Source organism: Poecilia reticulata, linkage group LG3 (assembly GCF_000633615.1).
Source record: "Poecilia reticulata strain Guanapo linkage group LG3, Guppy_female_1.0+MT, whole genome shotgun sequence".
Taxonomy (NCBI): Eukaryota; Metazoa; Chordata; class Actinopteri; order Cyprinodontiformes; family Poeciliidae; genus Poecilia; species Poecilia reticulata.
Window position 1 is genome coordinate 10,205,002 of NC_024333.1, and position 19,740 is coordinate 10,224,741.

Genomic DNA, 19,740 nt, shown 5'->3' on the forward strand with positions numbered 1-19,740 from the left:
TTTGGACAACACATTCAGCTGGATGATGAGGACATGAGTGACTAAAGGAGAGAGGGGAAGGCTGCGTAGCAACCAGTTCAGATTAAATCATCTACATCCCAGAGTCTTGTGTCTCCAACCCTTTTAATATTGTCCTGTTGGCACAGTTTGGATTTAGCCTTTTTTTCTAGTCTTATTAACATTAATCCTGAATAACTGCCTAATCCTGGAAGTTGAGGTGTTTCTTAAGATAATGGCATTTATTGTTTTAGAAAATTGTACAGCCATAAAACTATTTTTTAAGGATTTCTTTTGATCAAAAATCCATAAAGTGAGATTTTACCTTTCTCTTTTACAGGTTTTTAAAAAAATATATATTTTTTTTAACAAATGCATTGCATTCTCTTAGCCTCCTTTGGACTTGTATGAAAAGTAGGGCATATTTCTCTTATCCAAACAACTAGAAGAGTAAGATGAATTAACATCCTCTGAAAATCTTCAAACAGTAGACCATATATGGGGTTCAATATGGGGTTCATGCTGCTGCAAAGACTAATCCGGACCTCACCTCAATGCATTAACCTTCTCCCTTCATGAGCATTGGTTATCCCTTCCTCATTCTTTGCACTCATATTCTAAAAATAGAGGATAACATTATTTCAAATGTTAATGTTTTTTTAACAGCATGGAAAAACCTCCAGAACCTTTTAGGGTTTATTAATGCCAAAAATATTCACCCCTTGCTGCATTTTAATTAGTTATCTGATAGCGAATCATTTAGAGGCTGGGAGGAAAAACAATAGAGAGAGACGAGTACGTAGAGAGACGGGAGTACTGCCTCAGTCTCATCTGCCAGGCTGTCAGGCTTCATGTGGCCTGTTTGGGACAATACAATGTGACAGCAATGGAGACAGTGTGCTGGGGGCCATGTCCTTGGTGATGAACTCATCCAGTGCAATCATCACCCCGCTCTCTCCCCTTCTTACCGCACACAGAAATACATGTCTGCACACAATGAACTCCAGCCGCCCCCCCTCCCTCTATTGCACACAAACAGGAGGGGGCCTGCATCACCCAGCCCCTGCAGCACTTTGCGACCTACATCTGGTGTTGGAGAGTGCAGGGACTGAGATCGGCCCGGGTCAGCCAGCCAGCCAGCCAGCCCCCAGCCTCCAGCAGACAGTACAGAGGATTTGTGTTGCATGTGAGTCTGAATGGTGGAAGCATGCTTTGCTTTGCTGCTCTTGTCGAAATTCGTGGTTTCCAGTTTGTGCCAAGAACATACATGTCTTCACACAGTTGTATCTCATTAACTCATGTGAGCAAATGCTAACCAGCCACTCGTACGCACTTAATTAGGGAATTAGGAATGGGATTTTTTATTTTATTTTAAATTGCTGCTGTTGGATGAGGTTTGACAACATCTCGTCCTCTGTTCATCCAGCTGGACACCCTATAAGTTAATCATGCATCTGCTCAGGTCATGCATGTAAAGAGAGTGGACTGTGCTGCTGAGTCGAGCTTGTTAGTCTGATTATATCTGGTGGCATCTTTCTTTACGCAAACACGTTAATAGGGTGTCGGGATATTCTTATGTGCCTGAAAGGTCCGTTTAAAAAAAAGTTTTTTTCAGCTCCTTTCAAATGTCAGTTGTTTTTTTTGCCCTTCTCACTAAATATCCTGACACAGTTCTGTTGAACTTCATTTCACCTTGAACGGTTTATTCGTAGTATGTGAATAAAATTGGAAGTACAAGTAAATGTGTCACTGAAGGACTGCTTCTGATACAGGAAGAGGTCACAGCGGCATGCAGGTCACCAGACACATTAGAGATGTGGTTTGCTCCTACGAACAAGTTGACACAGTTTACTAAATGTCTGTTAAAACGTCTGACATGCTTTGACAAAAATGTGACTTGGCTATCAGGAATCAGGGTTTGCTCCTGTTAATGTTTTGGGGGTCACAATAATAGGTTAGTTCTTGTGACGGTTAAGAGTGTGGCATTCATATCTGATAGCATCCATAAGTGACGGCTCAAAAATCCGACAAATAATTTGTACCTTGATCTGTACGGAATAATAAAACTGAAAAAGATCTTCCTGTTTAATATTTTTTTTACTTCAATTACCTTTAAAAAACAAATGAATCAGTTAATTTGTCTAAATCTGCATTGTTTTACTTACTAGTTTCTTTCTCTACTGAATCATGTTAACTTGCCGCAAACAAACGAAGAAGGAAATTCAATCTATTAAATGATGCTATTTTTATGACCTTGACGTTAAATTAAACTTGCTAGTTTAATTCATCTACATTATGTTTTTTATTTACTTCTTTATGACAGCAGGGGTTCTGATGACGTAAAAACGGGGAGACCATGAACATAAGACTGAACAAATAGAACAAATATGATCACAACTTTCTCCTCGTCTTTCTGTTAAAAACAGTTCGTTATGTGATTTTTTTGTGGTCTTTCACAGCTAAAAATAGGCTTTGTGTGTCATTTGCGCATATTCTGCTAAAGTGCAGAAAAATTAGTCTTGAATTAAAACTTGGGTGAAAAGATGTTTTTGGATATTTTCGTCTCCCTTCCAATGAATTTAGGTATCATTTTAAAAAGGTGATTACAGACCTTGATCATTTCAATTTTGTTTTCAGCTACAAACCTCGTTCTCATGAATTGTTTGTCTTTTCTATATTTTTCTTAAATCAGATGTCATGGATTTTCATCGGCATCAATATAAAGACCCATTTGGCAATTTATCAGATGCAATGAAAACCAACACACCGCTTCCTTCTTTTTTCTTATGTGATCTGATGTGAATGAAGCCACAAAGCAGCAGTTTCATCTGACACGATCAAACTCCTTCCTGACTATTCAGTCTTGCAGGTGCTATTGATACTCACCATGCAGTCCTGTCTACATGGTGTTTAATTAGCCAACTGTCTAATATCATCAGGAGACAAATTGCATAACCTCCACCAGCTGGACAAAAGGAACACACAAGCATGTTTTTTTTCTTCTTCTGCAGGTTAGTTTTGCTCAGAAGCAGCCAGATATACACAAACGCAGAGCTGTGTCTCACATCAGAACATTTTGTATAAATACAATTTTAATGAGTTGCAGATATGGAGGATGTGCCAAAGCACACTGCACAGGATTGATATCGATAAATAAATGTAAGTGTTAAGATAAATTATGTCGGCAAATTACAACAGACAGGCTGCAAACCGAAGTTAAATCCTAGCATGTGTACTAATGCAGTACAGATTTCAGGAGGCGCTTAGAAAAAGGAGACTGTTTTCAGAGTCAGACTGAGCAAAATGTAACATTTTTCAGAGTAAAGTCATAGGACGGGAAAAAATCATAAAAGCTGTTATAAAAGCTGAGCAAATATATCAAAGTTGTTTATTTCCGTAGCTGCAGGGCTGCTGTCCTCCTCTTAGAGGCTACTCTTTTGTAGACTCTAAGAGTTTTTTTTCCCCATATCCTCCTCTTGTCTTTGTTTTTAAACAGACAATGTTCAAACACAAACATTTCTGTCTGTCATATAAAACTAAGTAGATTTCTTCCTAATTGCCAATTTTCACCTACAACTCCTGGCAGCTGTATGGTATTGTACCAATTAGGCTTGAAAAAACAAACAAACAAAAGATTCAGTCTATTTTTCTTAACAGTTAATGAATGAGACATGGCAAACCCTGAGCAGCTCGTCTGAGCTGAGCTCTGGATGCTGAGTCAGAAGAAGACCGTCTGTCAGAGGGAGGCAGAAAAAGACAGTAAGAACAAAGACTCACAGGAACCATCAAGCCTGACCCACTTGGTTCAAATTTGTTGACACAATCATTTTTGTTTTATCATCCTGTCTTTCTACCCATGCAGGTTGTAAGAGCAGCTGTAGGTATTCTCCATGAGACCTTGAGGTCTCCTCCAGTTAGAGCTGTTGTTAGAGTTTGTGTAATAAAAACTATTGATTGGTAGATGGGCCAGGAATTGTAAAATATCTAACCCTGTTTTCCAAAACGCATGACTAAGCTCAGTCAGAAATCTGAAGAAAGGTTGCTACAGCCATCTTCCTATCAACTCTAAGCAGTTTATCTGTCTCTGCTGAGGAACAACAACCTTACCGTGTCATACGACCATGATACTGCCACCACCGTGCCGCATAGAGTTATGGTGTTTTCAGTCATAGACAGTGATTTGCTTGCAAGGTAAAATGTTTTGGTCTCATCTGAAAAAAACAAACAAAAAAAAACACCTTCTTATACATGTTTGCCACTTATGCAAAACTGTAAACAAGAACATGTTCTCTGATTACTGACCCAGGTTTGTGTCACAGTCTTCTTCTTTGGATGATGCATTGAGTACTAAATAAATCCGGTCTGAGACAAAGTTTCAAATTCAAACTTTTTTTGTTGCGTATTATCTAAAAAAAATAAAATAAAATAAAAAGGCTATAATCTATGACGTTAAAATGTGCACTCACATCCCGAATGTAAAACCACTTTAGAAGCGATTAGGACGCTACCCACAGTCACAGATACACATTATCATTATTGCACAGCAAAGTCCTCAGGAGTGCCGAATATAGTCCTGCTTCATTGTGATAAACATCTCACTTCTGCACTGTCGTGTGTCATAAATTATCAAGAACCAACAGCAGAGGCAGAAATCGCCTTCCCTGCTGTTAGTGCTCCAGTCGAAGGCTCAAACTGTCAGACAGCTCATTCTGCTGTCATACACCCACCCACACAATAGCAGACACAAACACCACCACACACATTAAAGCACAACACCCTCTCATGGATTTGTAAGCTAATAACTTGAGCAATGAAAAAAAAATCACATAATACAGTTGATATTGTGTTCAAGCTTATCTATCCTTTGTTCAATGGAAATGAGATCCCTTAAATATTTTATGGAGCTGTATTTCAACACATTCCAGGCCTTGCAACACAAAAAAGGTGAGTAGAGGCTTCAGTGTGTGTCCTATTTTTTTTTTTATTGCTGTTTTACATTGTGGGTGTAATAAAAAAAAAAAAAAAAATTCCTGCATCAAGCTGATTTTACAGAATATTTCTTCTATAAAAGGCTGTCTAAGTGGGCAGTCGACAGAAGCTCTCCGGTCTCGGTGACTCACCTGACAGCCATCGTGGATCCATCTCCTCATCAAAGCCCACTCACAGCTGTCTAAAAGGGCCCTCTTGTTTCCAAAGCGTGTCTCGCATAATGCATGTACATCTTATGCAAAGAAAGAGCAATTGGGTTTTTGAGATGTTTCAGCAGACGGTCCTTCAGCTCACACAAGCAGGAAATCCTCCGGGGCGATGCTAGCGCACTTCGTAGCATGATTTGGTTAAGCATAACAGAGGCTATAGTTGCTGTGAAATAATGTTTTGAACTTTCCTAAAATCTTCATTAAAAACAACTTAGATAACAAATATAATAATACTCCACTTAAAAATGGGATAGAAAATGGTTTTGACACGGCTGTGGAAAAGCGCGCGACACATGTACGGAGGCCTCACTCTTCCTCGCGACCGTTACAGGTTCGAGTCCCGGGCCCTTTGACCTTTACCGCATATCGCCCATTCTCTCTCATTCTCCACTTGTCTGTGAAAGTACTGTCAAATAAATGGCCGTAGAGAAAATAATCAAAAAACATTGTTTAAAAAAAAAACAGTAGCTTCTGGATTTTCACAATGTTGCATCACTTATTTTTTACATTGTTTGAATTTTTTTTTAAAGCCATTTCTCAATTTATATCTTCCACCAATAGTTTTTTCCTTGTCATCTGCAGTTGAATAATTTCAGTGGTTTGAAATCTGTTTAGGAGACAGCATCACCTAGTGGCAGACAGCAACAACAACAACAACAAAGAATACACATGAAATATTGACTGAACGAATCAGTCGTTTGGTCTTAGCGCGTTTTATTGCCCAAAAGCTAAAAATAAACTAATTCGGTTTAATATACCCATAAATGTCTCAGAACATTTGTTTCCTGTTTTACATTTCTGTGAAATGCTAAGTAAACATTGTGTAATAAGTTACAGAAAGAACTACTGGCAAAATTAAGCACAGGGAGCCTTTGTACAACACAGAGAAAAGGTACTTGAAGACACCTGTTTTATAAAGTACAACAGTGCACATTAAAAATATGCATCAGCACAAACAGACATAGCGAGTTGACCTCATTGAAAGTTGTGTTGCCGTCTTTGTTGTTTTAGTTGTGCAACTTCTGCACCACAGGCAGCTTAGTAGCACAGACAGAACATCAGTATTTAGACAACTTACGACAACAAAAAAAATTTAGGCCTGAAAAACTTTTCTTTTTCTTTTCGCAAACAGAGTTGCACGTGAATATATGTACAGATTCTCACACACGGCATTCTCACTCACTCACACACAGACACACACACACACACGCGCACACACAATACTCCAGGCGATCCAGAGGCACTGCATCCATTCACAGAAGTCCTGTCCTTCCAGTGGCCTGAGGTCTCCCTGGTTCTTTGTACCTGCATGGCAGCATGTAAAGTTCATATGTAGTAGATGATCTCCGGTATCTGGCCGTCCTCTACCGACGTGCCGTTGTTGTTTCCAGGTGAGCTAAAGAACAGAAATGTAGTTTTGGTCCCAGTTGTTGATTCTTGGGTCACTTTCTTCAACCCTTTAGTGCCGTAATGAGAGTCTGGACCCTGTGAGGTAAAAAAACAACCCTGAATTGGTTAGTTCAAGTTTTTGCGATGATTTCTTCTGACGAAATGCTCAGGCTGACCTTTAGGGTGGCACATGCAGTGTAGCTGATGTTGGGCAGGATCTCCACAGGCTCTTTAAACATCACTCGGAAGGTGTTTCCTGAGCCGTCGCAGCTGAAACCGGTATCATTCTGGCCCAGTGTGATACGTTTGTCACTCTCTATGATCTGAAAACAGGAAATTGTTGATTTGTTATCAGAAACATTGTATGTTTTGTCTGCATAAAGAAAGAAGAGGTTATCGATGGGTTAACAAGCAGGGTGGTTTTGTTTCCCTACATGTGGTCAAGCCAGTACTGTTTTTCATTAATAAATGAAATCAGCATTTGAAAAACGTAGTTACCATTTTGTCCAATAATAAAATTTGCTTTGCAAGTTGTCATTTAGGGACAAAACTGATGTGGTAAAAGGTCCCAGCACACACTGCACTTCTTTTAAAAGGTCACTGTTTGGAATATGCAGCAGGTTAATGATTGTCTTTTACAAGGAGGTTTAATCAGTTCTCACCTTTGCTTTATTATTTGCTCCAGTGACCTTTTCTTAAAAGTTAAAAACTGTTAAAACATTGTAACGATTGCTAGTGAAATTACTATTTTCAAACCACCAGATTTGTATTAAGAAATAATAAAAAAAAAAAGAATAGTCACATCTAGGAGTGAAAATATGATCAGTTCTTCTGGCTGCCCTCTTCAAAGAGGATTAAAGCTGAAGTCATAATGTAACTAAATCTATCTATGTCAGATGTTTGCAAACTTTACAATCCAAAGAGCAATTCTTGCTCTCAGTCCATCTTAATAAAACTCATTTAGAACCACAAATATCACATGACCTTTTGAAAAAAAAAGACATCTTGTAATTTCTGCCACATGGCATGTATTGTCTTAAATAACCAATATTTTATTTACATGTTATTTTATTTACATGTTTTGGGTTGCAAAACAAAAAAGCGTAAAAGTTTGTGACAACAGGATGAATATATTTTCTTCCATGGGATGTTTATATGAAAAATCTACTAAAGACACACAGTTTCCAACCTAATGACCAAAAAAAAAAAAAAGATTTAAGAACACGTTGCTGGCACTTTTAGTGACATTCTGCTGAGGAAATGCAAAGCAATTATTCCATGAAAAAAAACAAACTCCTACAACCTTTAATAAATCTATATTTAAAAATATTAGCTGGTTTATCGTTTTTACTCGTGCTACTCCTGCTGGACCAGAGGTTGAAGGCCTTACCTGAATGTTGACCTGATAGTCGGTGGGTCCATGTATTGAGCCATATAAGCCAAAACCCACGATGGATATTCTTCTGTTAACATTAAATCTACAGGGAAACATAAACAGGAGAACAGTTAAAACGAACCACGGGTTTCGTCCCCGGTGTCGACTAACGGACATAAGCTGACCTGATTCTGTCGCTGGTGCCGCTGTACCCCCACCGACTCTCAACCTGCTGGAATCTATTAATGCTACACTCCTCCCCCCTGAGGCAGCAGCGAGGCCTGTCAATGTAGTCGACCCGTGGTTTGGGGTTTACTGTAAAGTGTAAAAACAGATTTACCACCTCCCGATCGAACAATATTCCAGATTGGGCAGGCCCTGTCGCACAAGAAAAAATATCAAACTGGTTTCTGTGGTTGGAGCTGTATGGACACATCAGGAAACATGAAGAACGTGCTGAGTGACGGCTGATCTGCTCAGGACACACACTGACAACTAAACGGTCCTTCTGCCAGGACACATACCGGCTGCGAACTCTTCCACGGTCATGAGCGGGAAGCGGATGAGCGGCAGCGCTTTCCCCAGAACCTTCTGCTTGTTCTCCGAGGTTGGGGGAAGCTGTTGTCTGTAACACTCCGCCTCTGCCCAGCGGACCACCGCTTCGAACAGACGATTCTCCCTGATGCTGAGTGTGTCTCTCTCCAACACTGCGCATAACGTATCTACACACACAGACACACAGAGTAAGCTATACTTTTAGATCCCACAACAAAGCGGCGGAGCAGCACACACGCGTGAAGAAGACTCGCATACCAAGGTCGATATCAGTGAAGCCCTCTGCGTTTATTGCGTCTGCAGTGCTTTTGTCGATAGTGTCCAAGCAAAGAGTGGCAAGCTGAGGCTCATCAAATAGCCTCGCCTGTGAAATGGAGCAGAATATTCAGATTACAGCCATTCATTCTGTTAAAGGCTGGCTGCAGCAATTAAATAATGCGCATACATTTGAATTTTACCAGCGTGGAAAACTAATACAAAACCATGCCAGTGGTGAAATATGTTGAATCAAATTAAACATTGTAATTTCATTGGAGATGCACCAATCAGCCACTTCATTTTCCAGTCTAAGCTGCCATTTACATGAGAGAGAAAAAATGTATTGCAGGTTTTTGAGAGATTACCTCTGTAAGTCTAAATTTTATTTAAGAATCTAAGTTTTATAAGATATTTTTCCTATGTTTTAAGTGAAAAAAAAAATTCCAGTAGAATCTGTACTTTTTTTCAATTAATATTCAATTAATATTAAGGAATTATTGACTCAAAACAAGGATCCCATTTCTTGTGGAAATATTAGTAACTTAATTTTGTCATATTTCAACACTACACACATATTTGCTCTAGAAACCAGACAAAAATACTTAAGATTTTATGTTTTAGCTGCGTAAAAACACTATATTGACTCAAAATGGTGGCAGTTTTTATGCATTTTATAAGAAAAAATGAAACTAATTTTCACTGTCTGACCCACAAATCAAGAGAACATTTGTTAATTGATGGGTTCGCCTATAGATTAAATTGCTCCATATATTGTGATGCTGTGATTTGTAACAATACTGTAGTTTAATTAAGCTTAAAATATAATGAAATTACAATGATAAGAACATGCACTTCTTTTTGGTCTGACCTACTAATTTAGGTTTTAAGGATGTAGCAAACACTAAACATGTGCCACAAATTCCTTACTGGGGTTTATATATTTATATCTAAAAGCAGAAGCACATGTCCCTACTGTTATCTAATTTTAACTTAACTAAAACCTAAGAACTGGATGTTTGTGAGTGCGTCTTGAAGCTGAAAAACAAAGTACCTTATTTTTTCATGCATTTAATAAAGTGGGAAAAAAAAATCCTATTATTTTAAGTGCATGACCTGATAATTAAGGGATAATAAGGAAAAATCCTTCAACTACCATTGGTTCATTTCCAAAAATTACACTCGGAGACCACTCCTGGGACTGTGTGTTGCTTAGGTTATGCGAAAGAATCTATGTTTTACGCTGCAGTCCTTCAACATGTTAAAGAAATATCAAGCAACTGTAGAACAAAATGTTGAAACCTGAAGGAATAAACACAAGATAGAGCAGCTAATGTAATTAAATGCCTACTTGGAAAAACTGGGAGCCACTCAATATCACAAGAAAATATAATTGGAGATTAGACCAAGTGACTTATGTCATAAAAACAGCCACCGATAAAGACTGTGAGTGCCTCACTAGTTAATAATGACTTTAGAAAGAACATTATCTCATGTTTGAGTAAAGGCACTTTGCATCCAAGAGGAGTATTTACATTGTTCAGTGTTTTTAGTTCCTCTACTGTCAGATAATGACTAGACAGCTGCGTTGACCGACAGTAACCTGAGTGAGAAGCATGAAGGCGTTGTCGGCTCTGAGGTGCTTGGTGAGGAACTCCACGCAGTGGCCCTCCAGAGCTGGGACTGCATATTTCTTCGCTGTATACAGAGTCGTCATCACAGTCTCTGGACCAATATGGACCTCGTCGGAATACAGAAATCTGTACAGAAAAAATAAGAACAGTGAGAACAAGAATAAACATTTTTCACCAAGCTACCCAAAGCTTCAAATTCAAATGTGAAGAAAATCTATATTTTCAGGTATATTTGGTTTAGGGGTGGGCGTTTATCTTTTATTGTGATACATTTCTTGTCATGAAAAGAATTTAGATTTTGATTCTCGTTAATATCTAAAAATACTTTACATATTGTCTGGATTGTTATTTTCAGAATCTTCTCCACTGTTTGCTTTAATAAGAGTACCAATACATTTTTAAATGTAATTAAATGCAGTTAATCCGTGCTGTTACTTCTTTATGTGACCGGGAACCTAAAGAAGCGCATTGTGGATGTATACGTTTTTCAAGAGCGGTGTTTGTGTTTGTGGGGCTGTGACTGCTGTGTCATGCAGTCACAGTCAGGAAGTTGTGTGAAAAAGAAGTAGTAAATAGTTTTTATGGTCACGTTTATCGTTATTACAAGTAGGCCTGTCACAATAAACAATAAATCAATTAATAGGATCATAAATTAAAATAAGCTCAATAATTTCCATTTGCATGTTTTATCGTTTTCCTCTTTTCTCTCTCTTTCTACAAGAACTGGTCTTCATTCTGGAACTTTGGTCTCTGCCAGTCATTTTTTTTTTTTAAAGAAGTTTGTCTATAATTTAAAAATTTAGAATACTTTATAATTAATTTTATTTTTGTTTCTGTTGTTTTATTTATGTATTTATTTATTTCGGATATTTAAAATGTCTTCCAGTTCCAGTGTTAAATGTTCAATAGAATTAAAAGTTTATTGATCTTTGAGAATCTGCTTTTCCATTATTATACCATTACCTTTATATTACTTGAAAATGGTCTCTAAACAACAATATCATCGTTTATCGCAATACCTTCTGGGACAATTTATTGTCCAGCAACATTCGTCATCATGACAGGCCTAAACACAATACTACCACAAAATATTGTGAGAAACTTTAAGTCCATATTGTCTACCCTTACATTTTTTTCCCTTTACATTTTGTCACGTAACAAAAACTTGAATATATTTTATTAGGATTTCTTACAATAGATCAAAACAAAGTAGAGCAGAATTGTGGAATGAAAATAATCTAGGGTTTTAAACTGTTTTACAGGTTCTCCATTTCGTAAATATAATCCATTTTCTAACACGAATATCCTCGCAGGCTCTTGAGGGGGTAGTGTGGAAATAACTTGTGCTCCTTTGTTATTAAAATGACTTTTTCTGTTGTTCTCTGTGCATTTCTGGTGTGTAGCAATCTGAAAGCTGTGTGTTGGGTCTAGGACCACCTGTCCCACTTTACCTGAGCAGGGCCAGGAAAGCTGCAGGCTCCACGTCAGGGAGCTCTATTTCAGCTGAAGTGGTGGCCATCCCCCCGTTGAACATGGCATCAAACACGGCGCTGCCAGCGGCCAGGACGAACCTATGAGCAGGTATCCTCTGGGCCTGTCTGCCTTTTCCCACAATGAACCTGACATCGCTGAGCAGCTCGTTGTTGAAGAGGAAAGCGAACCGCTCCTTCAGGGAGCTCTTCGTCGCCTGCCAGTTGTAGACGGGCTCCCGCTGAAGGCCGAGGCCCGGCGGGGAGGCGGACGGTGCGGGAGCTGAGGCTGGCATGTTGCACAGAGCCGCTGCGGCTCCGCATTGTACCGAGTTGGACGGAGCCTCCGGACCACTTTGGTTCGACGCCAATCCGCTGCCGCTGGCCATTACGAGCCACAGCAGATTTTCTGCCTCTTATCCTGCAAACAGCAAAGTGCTAATGATACCGTGTAGCGACCGCAGAGGTGATTAATTTATTTACGTGTTGTCCATCGCGCAGGAGGCCATTGCTCAGGTTCTTCGGTTGCTAAAGAGACGCACTTCCTACAAAACACATTTTCCTCGTTTTGGATTGGACGGCGTCTGGTCTCGTTTAAGTCGCATTACTGCCCCCTGGTGGGCTCCTCCGTGTAGTTCCACCAATTTTCTGCACTCATTCATCAAAAAGAATTTAAACAAAGTTATAATAAATAAATAAATAAATAAACCAGATATTGCATATATTAAATATGTGGATATATGAAATTCTTAAATATTGAAATAATTAAAAGTTCTTCTAAGACAACGATTTTTTACATATTTTTATTTAACCCTCAATTGAAGTCTGTGCATGATACATTGTTGACTCAAGATTGGAATTACATATATTTGTTTGCTTTATGCTTTTGTTCATATTACGTAACTGCATTTAAATCATAGTGTGTAAATGTTTATTGACCTTTCTTTATTACAAAGCTGCACTTTTGGAAATGATGCCGTGTTTGTCGATTTTTACAGTCAACAACTAGATGTCGGTGTTTCGTGTTTTAAAAAAGTATGTAGTCTCACAGTAATGAAAAATGAACACGCTCGCAATGTTTGCTGGGACTGTCTGATTACCATGAAACATGGCCCATTGTCCGCCTCACTGAGCATGAGTATCTGTGTACGAGAACGCCCCTGAACGTTGGTACGAGGTAAAAGAGAGAAGAAAAAAAGTGGGAGGTGGGGGGGACTCATTCGTGATCCAGAAAGACGAGAGGGACAAGACTGAGCCCGCAAGTTAGAGCAGGACTGAAAGTTTGATGACTGCAACAGACCCCTCTTTTCCAAACATGACACAGACTAGTCGGAGATTTTTCTGGAGCTGATTTCTGTTGATTTTATTTTCTCTTCAAGAAAACCCCAGACGTTCAACAATGAGCGCTTCTGCGGGGACGGGGGTGTTCATGCTCTCACTGATGTCCATCCCTTTCTGCTATTTATTAAATTCTTTCATTTACAACAACAGGTAAGTAAAATTTCAACTAACTCGGTTTGGCGACTACAAAACTATAAATGTCTGTGTAGTGTTATTAAAATTGTTTTATACTAAAGATCAGAATGTTTGCTTAATATTCAGTGCAGAAGCTTTTTTCTTCGCTGGGTGCACAGCACTCCTCATTCTGACCACTTCAGCACGTTTTATGCTCAAGAAGAAGGCTCCTGTTGATCCTCTTTTCTATGGTATGACTTACTTGTCTTGACTCTTAACAATTTTTCTGCTTAATATATCCACTACTTTGTTATTCATGACCACAAAATTATTATTATTATTATTATTATTATTATTATTATTATTATTATTATTATTATTATTATTATTATTATTATTATTGTTGTTGTTGTTGTTGTTGTCCACTAACAAAAAATTTCAATGCAGTGTATGCGGTGTTGGCATTCCTGAGCGTGGTGAACCTGATCATTGGGCTGGAGCAAGACAACATCATTGATGGCTTTGTGACGTTTTACCTCAAAGAGGTAAAAACCGCTGTGCGTACAGTGTGTGGCTCACAGAAATGTTTCCCCGTATAGATTTTACAGATAAATCTCTGTGTTGCAGGCAGAACCACACATTAATACAGCACATGGACATATGATTTCCTATTGGGATGGCTGTGTGCATTATCTTATGTATCTGCTTATGATTGCTGCCATTACCTGGGGGTATGACCTGTCCGTCCAAGTGTGTGTCGGTACATGTGGTTCCGGCTGTAATAACAGCGGTCTTGTATGGTTTGCGCAGGGACAGTTACCGAGCGATTGGACTGTACTGGGTGGGTTCTTTTGTCATGCGCACCATGGTCTACATTCTTGGGAACGCTGTGGGTAAGAACACCAAAAATAATAGGGGTATCTTTAGATGAGCAACTCTTAATTCTCAAGTGAATGTGTGTTTCCCACAGTGATATGTTATCTTATGTCTTTTTTCCAGGAAAATATGGGAGCCAAGTCACTCCTCTCTTCGTCCTCCACATGCTTTACATCTCAGTGTCTGTTTGGGCTTGCTTCCGGATCTTTAGTCAACCCTCTACACACGATGCTCAGTTAACGGTAAGTTACCAGATTCCTCTGCACATCCTCAATTATTCTACATGCGGTGCTGCTTTTGACTCTCTTGAACAGATGACTTGAGCCGTCTGCTGCAGTCAAATCTCATCGTGTACTCTTTATCACATCTTCTGCTAAATACTCTCCTCATAGGATATAAGACACAGAAGTAAACGTTTCCAGAAGGCAGACTGATTCACCACAACAATCATCAACATCAGCATTTCACTGTAGTTCCAAGTGAAAACAACATATTACTAGGGTAGAAAACGAATGTTATAGGCTGCTAAACATTTAAAATACAGCAGTTTAAACTCCACTGCAGTTCATCCTTTTTGTTACTTTGAGTGTAAAATAGTTTATACCAATGACTTCTGCCTCTAGCTGTCTGTGTAGACACAAGGAATAAATTCTGTGGTCAAAACAATACTGTAGGATTTTAAGGGTTAGATAGTTTTACTCCTCTTGGTTTCAAAGGCAAAAATCAAAGTGACACCAAACCCACGCAGAATGTGGATAAATAGCAGATTTCAAAGGGTTAGCTTGGATTTTTTTGAAGTGTGGTTATTAGTTCCTCAGTGATTCTTTTGCACAATGGAAACAAAACCTACAAGTTTATTGAGTTCTTGGCAGAACTAAAGAGAAGTCGAATCTGATCTGGAGGGAGCGATGGAAAACACGGGGTTATTAAGTTCCAGGGATAAACATTCAGGGTAACAGTGCTAATTATAACATACAGGTATTTCATTGCCTCAAAATTAATTACATATGGAAAAACTATGATTCTCAGACTCAGCTGTAACCATCTGAACATAAATGTGAAGCAGATTTGTGCTCGTAATGTGAATCTGTCTGAAATAAGTGGTCAAAATGAGAATATATCACAAATTTCTTTGCATACTGACTTGTCTTATAAAAAGCAACACTTTAGGATTTCTGACACAAAAATAAAAGACAAAGGAAAAAAAGCAGTTTAAAATGAACTTTTATTTCTGCACATCTTCACTCCAAACTTAAAAATACAAACAGCAAGAACATGTCTGTAGCTGACAGTCTCTATAACAAGGAGCAGCAAAAACAGGAAACCAATAAACCCCCTGCCACCCACTCTGTTAATAAGTGGGAAGCCAATATAACAATAATAATAATAAATTTAAGTGAATATAAAATTTTTCCAGGTCATCATAATTATCTTAAATCTCTAATTTAGTAAGCACTAGTGACTGCAGATTTATACTTCCATTGGTTAATTCATATTATTAAGGAAAATAGAACCAAATTGGTAGGTTTTGTTCATATGTAATAATACTTAATGTTATTTTTTATATTTGAACCTCTATATAACAACCTATTCATCCATTATGTGTATAGATCCTAGTCCAGAAAATAAGAGTACAAATTGCTGATGTAACTTTTTCATCAACAGCTCTGATCTCAGTGGTGAACTTTGGTCATTTTCTCTCAACAATGAAGAGAGCAAAGTGCATTAAGCTGTAGATGCTCATGTCAAGAGCACAGACAGCTGAAAACCAGTCTAATGTCATTTTTCAGAGTTTTCAGGAATCACAGCAGACAAACTTGCTCCAGAGACCTCTGGATTTGCTGTTTATCGTCTACCTCATCCCAGCTTTGGCCTTTTGTGTCTTGAGAGGCTTGGTAAGAAACTGTGAAAGGATCAACAAGTGTAAATCGTGGACTGATTAAATGATTCATCAGGGGCCCGTGTTTGTTTTTGAAGGTTGTTCTGGACTGTCCCAGTAAATGGTGTGAGGACTACACCCAGCAGTTTGAGCCATACCTAAAAGATCCCTCCGCCTACCCCAAAGTCCAGGTAACTCAGTGACATGAAATATGATAAAACATCGTCCAAACACATCCCGATCCTTAATGTTTTAAACTGCATTCACATTCGCCAGATGCTAGTGAGCATGCTGTATTCTGGACCCTACTACATCATCGCCCTGTATGGGTTGTTGGTCCCAGGATGTGAATGGGTGCCAGATCTGACTCTTGTGCACTCAGGTGCTCTGGCTCAGGTAGGTAACACTGATCATTTTGAGGACAGCTGGAAGTAGTAACTTGTTTGCACACACAGAGGATTCAAAAGTGTTATTATCTTTTATTTTCATTTCATGTTACAAACACAAACAGTCAGGCATTTTGAAGGATTTTATGTGAGAGACCAACAGAAAGTATTCAAGAATAGACATACCAGACACTTTAGGGATAACTATTTATTATCTCCACAAATCTTGTCTTTATGGAAGAGCAGTAAGAAAACAATCATTTAACAATATTGCTAAAGTTGGTCACAAACCTTGTAGGGAACACACCAAACATTTGGAAGAAGTAGGTCAGATGAGAAAAATCTAACTATTTGGTCCACAACCAAATGCTATGTGTTGTGGAAATGTAATGCTGCACATCACCCTTAAAGCATCCCCATGGAGAAACGTGTCGGTAGCAGTGTTATGCTATGTTGATGCAAAGAAACTGGTCAGTTTTGTCGAACAGACAAAATCAACAATAAACGACTTAAATTGGTTCACCACACTTGACTCTTTAGAAAACACAGACAAAACCAGTGAGAAGAAACATCTTATTTCCTTAAACAGATCACCTAAAAGTGAATGTATTGCAGAGATTATGTGGCAATAGAGTTGGGCAGCCTCTCACTTTATTTACAGGCTTTTTATGGAGGTTGTGTAAAAGATTTAAGTTGAACAAACAGGAAGTCTTCAACTGCCACATTTGTGAATGTCACTGAAAGGGCTTCAACTATCTACCTTTAATCAGGGTTTTTTTATTGTATCCCTTTCTGTGTTAAGTTTGTGTCTTGATATAAAATAGTGAGTTAATATGTCAGTGTAACAGTTTTGGCCTTACAACACAGAGGTGAAAGAGTCTTGTGGGAAAGCAAAGGATTTTGACCAGATGCCAGAAAAAGAGTGACTCATGGTGACATTTTGGTTATTCTTTAACTTTTTCTACTTTAATGTTTCTGTACTCATTGACTTGTTCTTTGGTGAATTAACCAGTGAGCACAATAGAGACATCTATTCAGATCTAAAATTGGAACGCTATGAAGATTGGCGGCAGCAGCTAGTGCACCGCTCTCATCTCCGCCGTACAAAGCAGCTATTGTGTTTGAGCTCCAAACTGCCACGTCTCTCAGCAGTGGGACTAAGGGCAGAAGGTGACTTCAGACCGAGAGGAATGGTGGTATTGCTGGTATTCACTTAAATGTCAACTGTTCAGCGGGGGCTATAAAAAGGAGCGCTGATGGTCCAGAAGGCTGGGTTGCTATGAAACGCGTCCATTTTCAGCAGCTTAATTAGAAAAGATGATAGGGAGGGCTTAGTTACATTTCAAATTATTTTGGGGTATGTCAACAACGACACGTCTAGATCCAATGGCTTACTAACAGAAAATATTAGCTGTAATTACGTCATCTTCTCCTGTTGTGTTAACCCTTCATTTCACATGAAAAATATAGACTGTGCTGAAGTTTAATATGTGGCAATATTGAAAAGAAAATACTGGACCCCAGACTTCCCATATAGCTAATTATGATTTATGACAATGTCATATTAATTCCATTTTTAAAGCATTTTTTATTTAATAAAATATATTTTTTAAATCCAGTTTTCAGCCTCACCAAATCACTTGGAAGACACATCTGGTCAGTGATGCATTCAAAACTTTCATTAGATTTTAGTTCAATGTTTCATTTTGTTATGATTTAAAAAAACACACTGATTGAAAGATTAGGATAATTTGTTTTGAGATGCACTACTTTGGGTCAAGTCTAACTTGACAGTAAGTAGAACTTTTTGTGTCATATGGCGGCTATAAATTCAAATAACACAGATGATATTCCTCAAGGTTTCATTCTCAGGCCACTGTTTTAAAAAATATCTGTTTTCTTTGGAAGGAGTGTATCCACTCCGTCCATGGCAGTGTTTGCCCTTTCTGCTATGAAAAACTCTTTTAAACATATCAGGTTATAATGACATTCCCTGTCTTCAAGCATCTTCAGGTCTTCTAGATTCTGGACTTGCTTAGGTCATCAAAAAAACAACAACAACTTGAATTTTCCTCTCACTCAGCCATTTTTCTGTTAATCTGGGTGCATAATTGGACTGACTATAATGCTTAAAAAGTTCAGTTTCTCTTCCTCCTCAGCTTAGTTTGCTGTTTTTTGAAAAGGCAACAGCATTTATGAATCTCGTTTGCTTTAACTTTGCCTTTTACATCCTTAAATGTCTAAAGTTTCATGTAATTCTTTTAAAGTCCCAGCAGTATGTCCCTGCTTGTTCCTCACTGTAATTTATCTATCATTTCGTCCTTTTCTGCACTGTTTTACAGGCCCAGTTCTCTCACATCGGTGCATCCCTTCACACACGGACACCGTTCTCTTACAGAGTACCGGCTGACAGTCAGCCTGTCTTCTTGCTTGTTAATGTCCTGTATGCTCTTGTGCCTCATGCTCTGTGCTACCGTTGCTGCACGCAACCAGCCTTCTTCCTCAAGCCAAAGGGAGAGAAAAAAACCCAATGACTCTGCACCTCTGAAACAGCCAAGGCATACTACTACAGAGTGCAAGGATGTCTTTAAAAAAGCCAGAATAACTTGCAGAGCCCTGATTTATATTTGCATTTACCCACAGTTTCTGGTTTTGGAGCTTGGGTCCCTCCACCCTCTTTAAAGTGTGTGCTAAACAAAAAACTGAATCGGTGCCATGTCTGGTTGTTTATGCTGTAAATGTGAAGAAGTGTATTTTGTGTAGTTAAAAACATGTTTGTGGTTTTTAAACTATTTGTCCTAATATATTCAGTGTTTTTGTCTAGCTAAATATTTGCTTTTGAAATGGCAAAGAAATTATTTGTGTATTTGTGTCTTTCCATTTAAATCCAATTCTCAAAGAAATAGGTTAATATAATTCAGAACTACTTGCTGATGCATTTCTTGCAAATACCACATTATCACCTCAATATGGATAAAATACACAGATTTATGGACAACTTCAAGGCAGTGATGTTCAAATGCTACTTCATCTATTGATTTAAATTAAAACTGACTTTGCCATTGTTTTAAAAAAATGGACAGGAACATATATTTTTTTAGTTCTGATGTCTTTTTGTTTGCATAAATTCTACATGTCCATCAAAAGTCAGTCACTATAATGAATGTTTTCCCCAGAGCAATATTTTAAATGATTGGATTGGTCAAATAACTGTTGTGGGCAGGTTTTTGAAAAATAAATATTTGATGAATTGCAGATTTTTAAAAATTTGT

The 19,740-nt window shown here is 38.3% G+C and overlaps 2 protein-coding genes across 4 annotated transcripts; one reads left to right on the forward strand and one right to left on the reverse strand.

The window, feature by feature from the left end:
* Positions 1-5,870: 5,870 nt before the first annotated feature.
* LOC103462042 (BTB/POZ domain-containing protein 1) lies at positions 5,871-12,444 on the reverse strand. Of its 2 annotated transcripts, none has more exons than XM_008404530.2 (8): positions 11,855-12,444; positions 10,373-10,529; positions 8,773-8,878; positions 8,484-8,681; positions 8,145-8,274; positions 7,975-8,062; positions 6,761-6,907; positions 5,871-6,680 (listed from the first exon to the last, which is right to left on the reverse strand). In XM_008404530.2, the coding sequence occupies exons 1-8, from the start codon at positions 12,259-12,261 to the stop codon at positions 6,522-6,524; spliced, it is 1,392 nt and encodes a 463-aa protein (XP_008402752.1). In that variant the 5' UTR covers positions 12,262-12,444; the 3' UTR covers positions 5,871-6,521. The 2 variants fall into 2 exon arrangements, with proteins under 2 accessions (XP_008402752.1, XP_008402751.1); XM_008404529.2 differs by having other exon boundaries at positions 8,145-8,337.
* A 257-nt stretch (positions 12,445-12,701) lies between these two features.
* Positions 12,702-19,735, forward strand: LOC103462041 (transmembrane 6 superfamily member 1). Of its 2 annotated transcripts, none has more exons than XM_008404527.2 (10): positions 12,702-13,363; positions 13,475-13,578; positions 13,775-13,872; positions 13,955-14,058; positions 14,138-14,238; positions 14,324-14,445; positions 15,994-16,098; positions 16,181-16,273; positions 16,359-16,478; positions 18,811-19,735. In XM_008404527.2, the coding sequence occupies exons 1-10, from the start codon at positions 13,272-13,274 to the stop codon at positions 19,000-19,002; spliced, it is 1,131 nt and encodes a 376-aa protein (XP_008402749.1). In that variant the 5' UTR covers positions 12,702-13,271; the 3' UTR covers positions 19,003-19,735. The 2 variants fall into 2 exon arrangements, with proteins under 2 accessions (XP_008402749.1, XP_008402750.1); XM_008404528.2 differs by having other exon boundaries at positions 12,720-13,363; positions 14,138-14,220; positions 14,327-14,445.
* Positions 19,736-19,740: the final 5 nt, after the last annotated feature.

Excerpts from the sequence above, each read along its gene's own strand:
- LOC103462042 (XM_008404529.2), bottom strand. The coding sequence starts at position 12,261 with ATGGCCAGCGGCAGCGGATTGGCGTCGAACCAAAGTGGTCCGGAGGCT. Across the intron at positions 10,530-11,854 it reads GCTTTCCTGGCCCTGCTCAG|ATTTCTGTATTCCGACGAGG; the intron begins GTAAAGTGGGAC and ends TTTTCTGTACAG. Across the intron at positions 6,681-6,760 it reads CTGCATGTGCCACCCTAAAG|GGTCCAGACTCTCATTACGG; the intron begins GTCAGCCTGAGC and ends TTTACCTCACAG.
- LOC103462041 (XM_008404527.2), top strand. The coding sequence starts at position 13,272 with ATGAGCGCTTCTGCGGGGACGGGGGTGTTCATGCTCTCACTGATGTCC. Across the intron at positions 13,364-13,474 it reads TCTTTCATTTACAACAACAG|TGCAGAAGCTTTTTTCTTCG; the intron begins GTAAGTAAAATT and ends CTTAATATTCAG. Across the intron at positions 16,479-18,810 it reads ACTCAGGTGCTCTGGCTCAG|GCCCAGTTCTCTCACATCGG; the intron begins GTAGGTAACACT and ends ACTGTTTTACAG.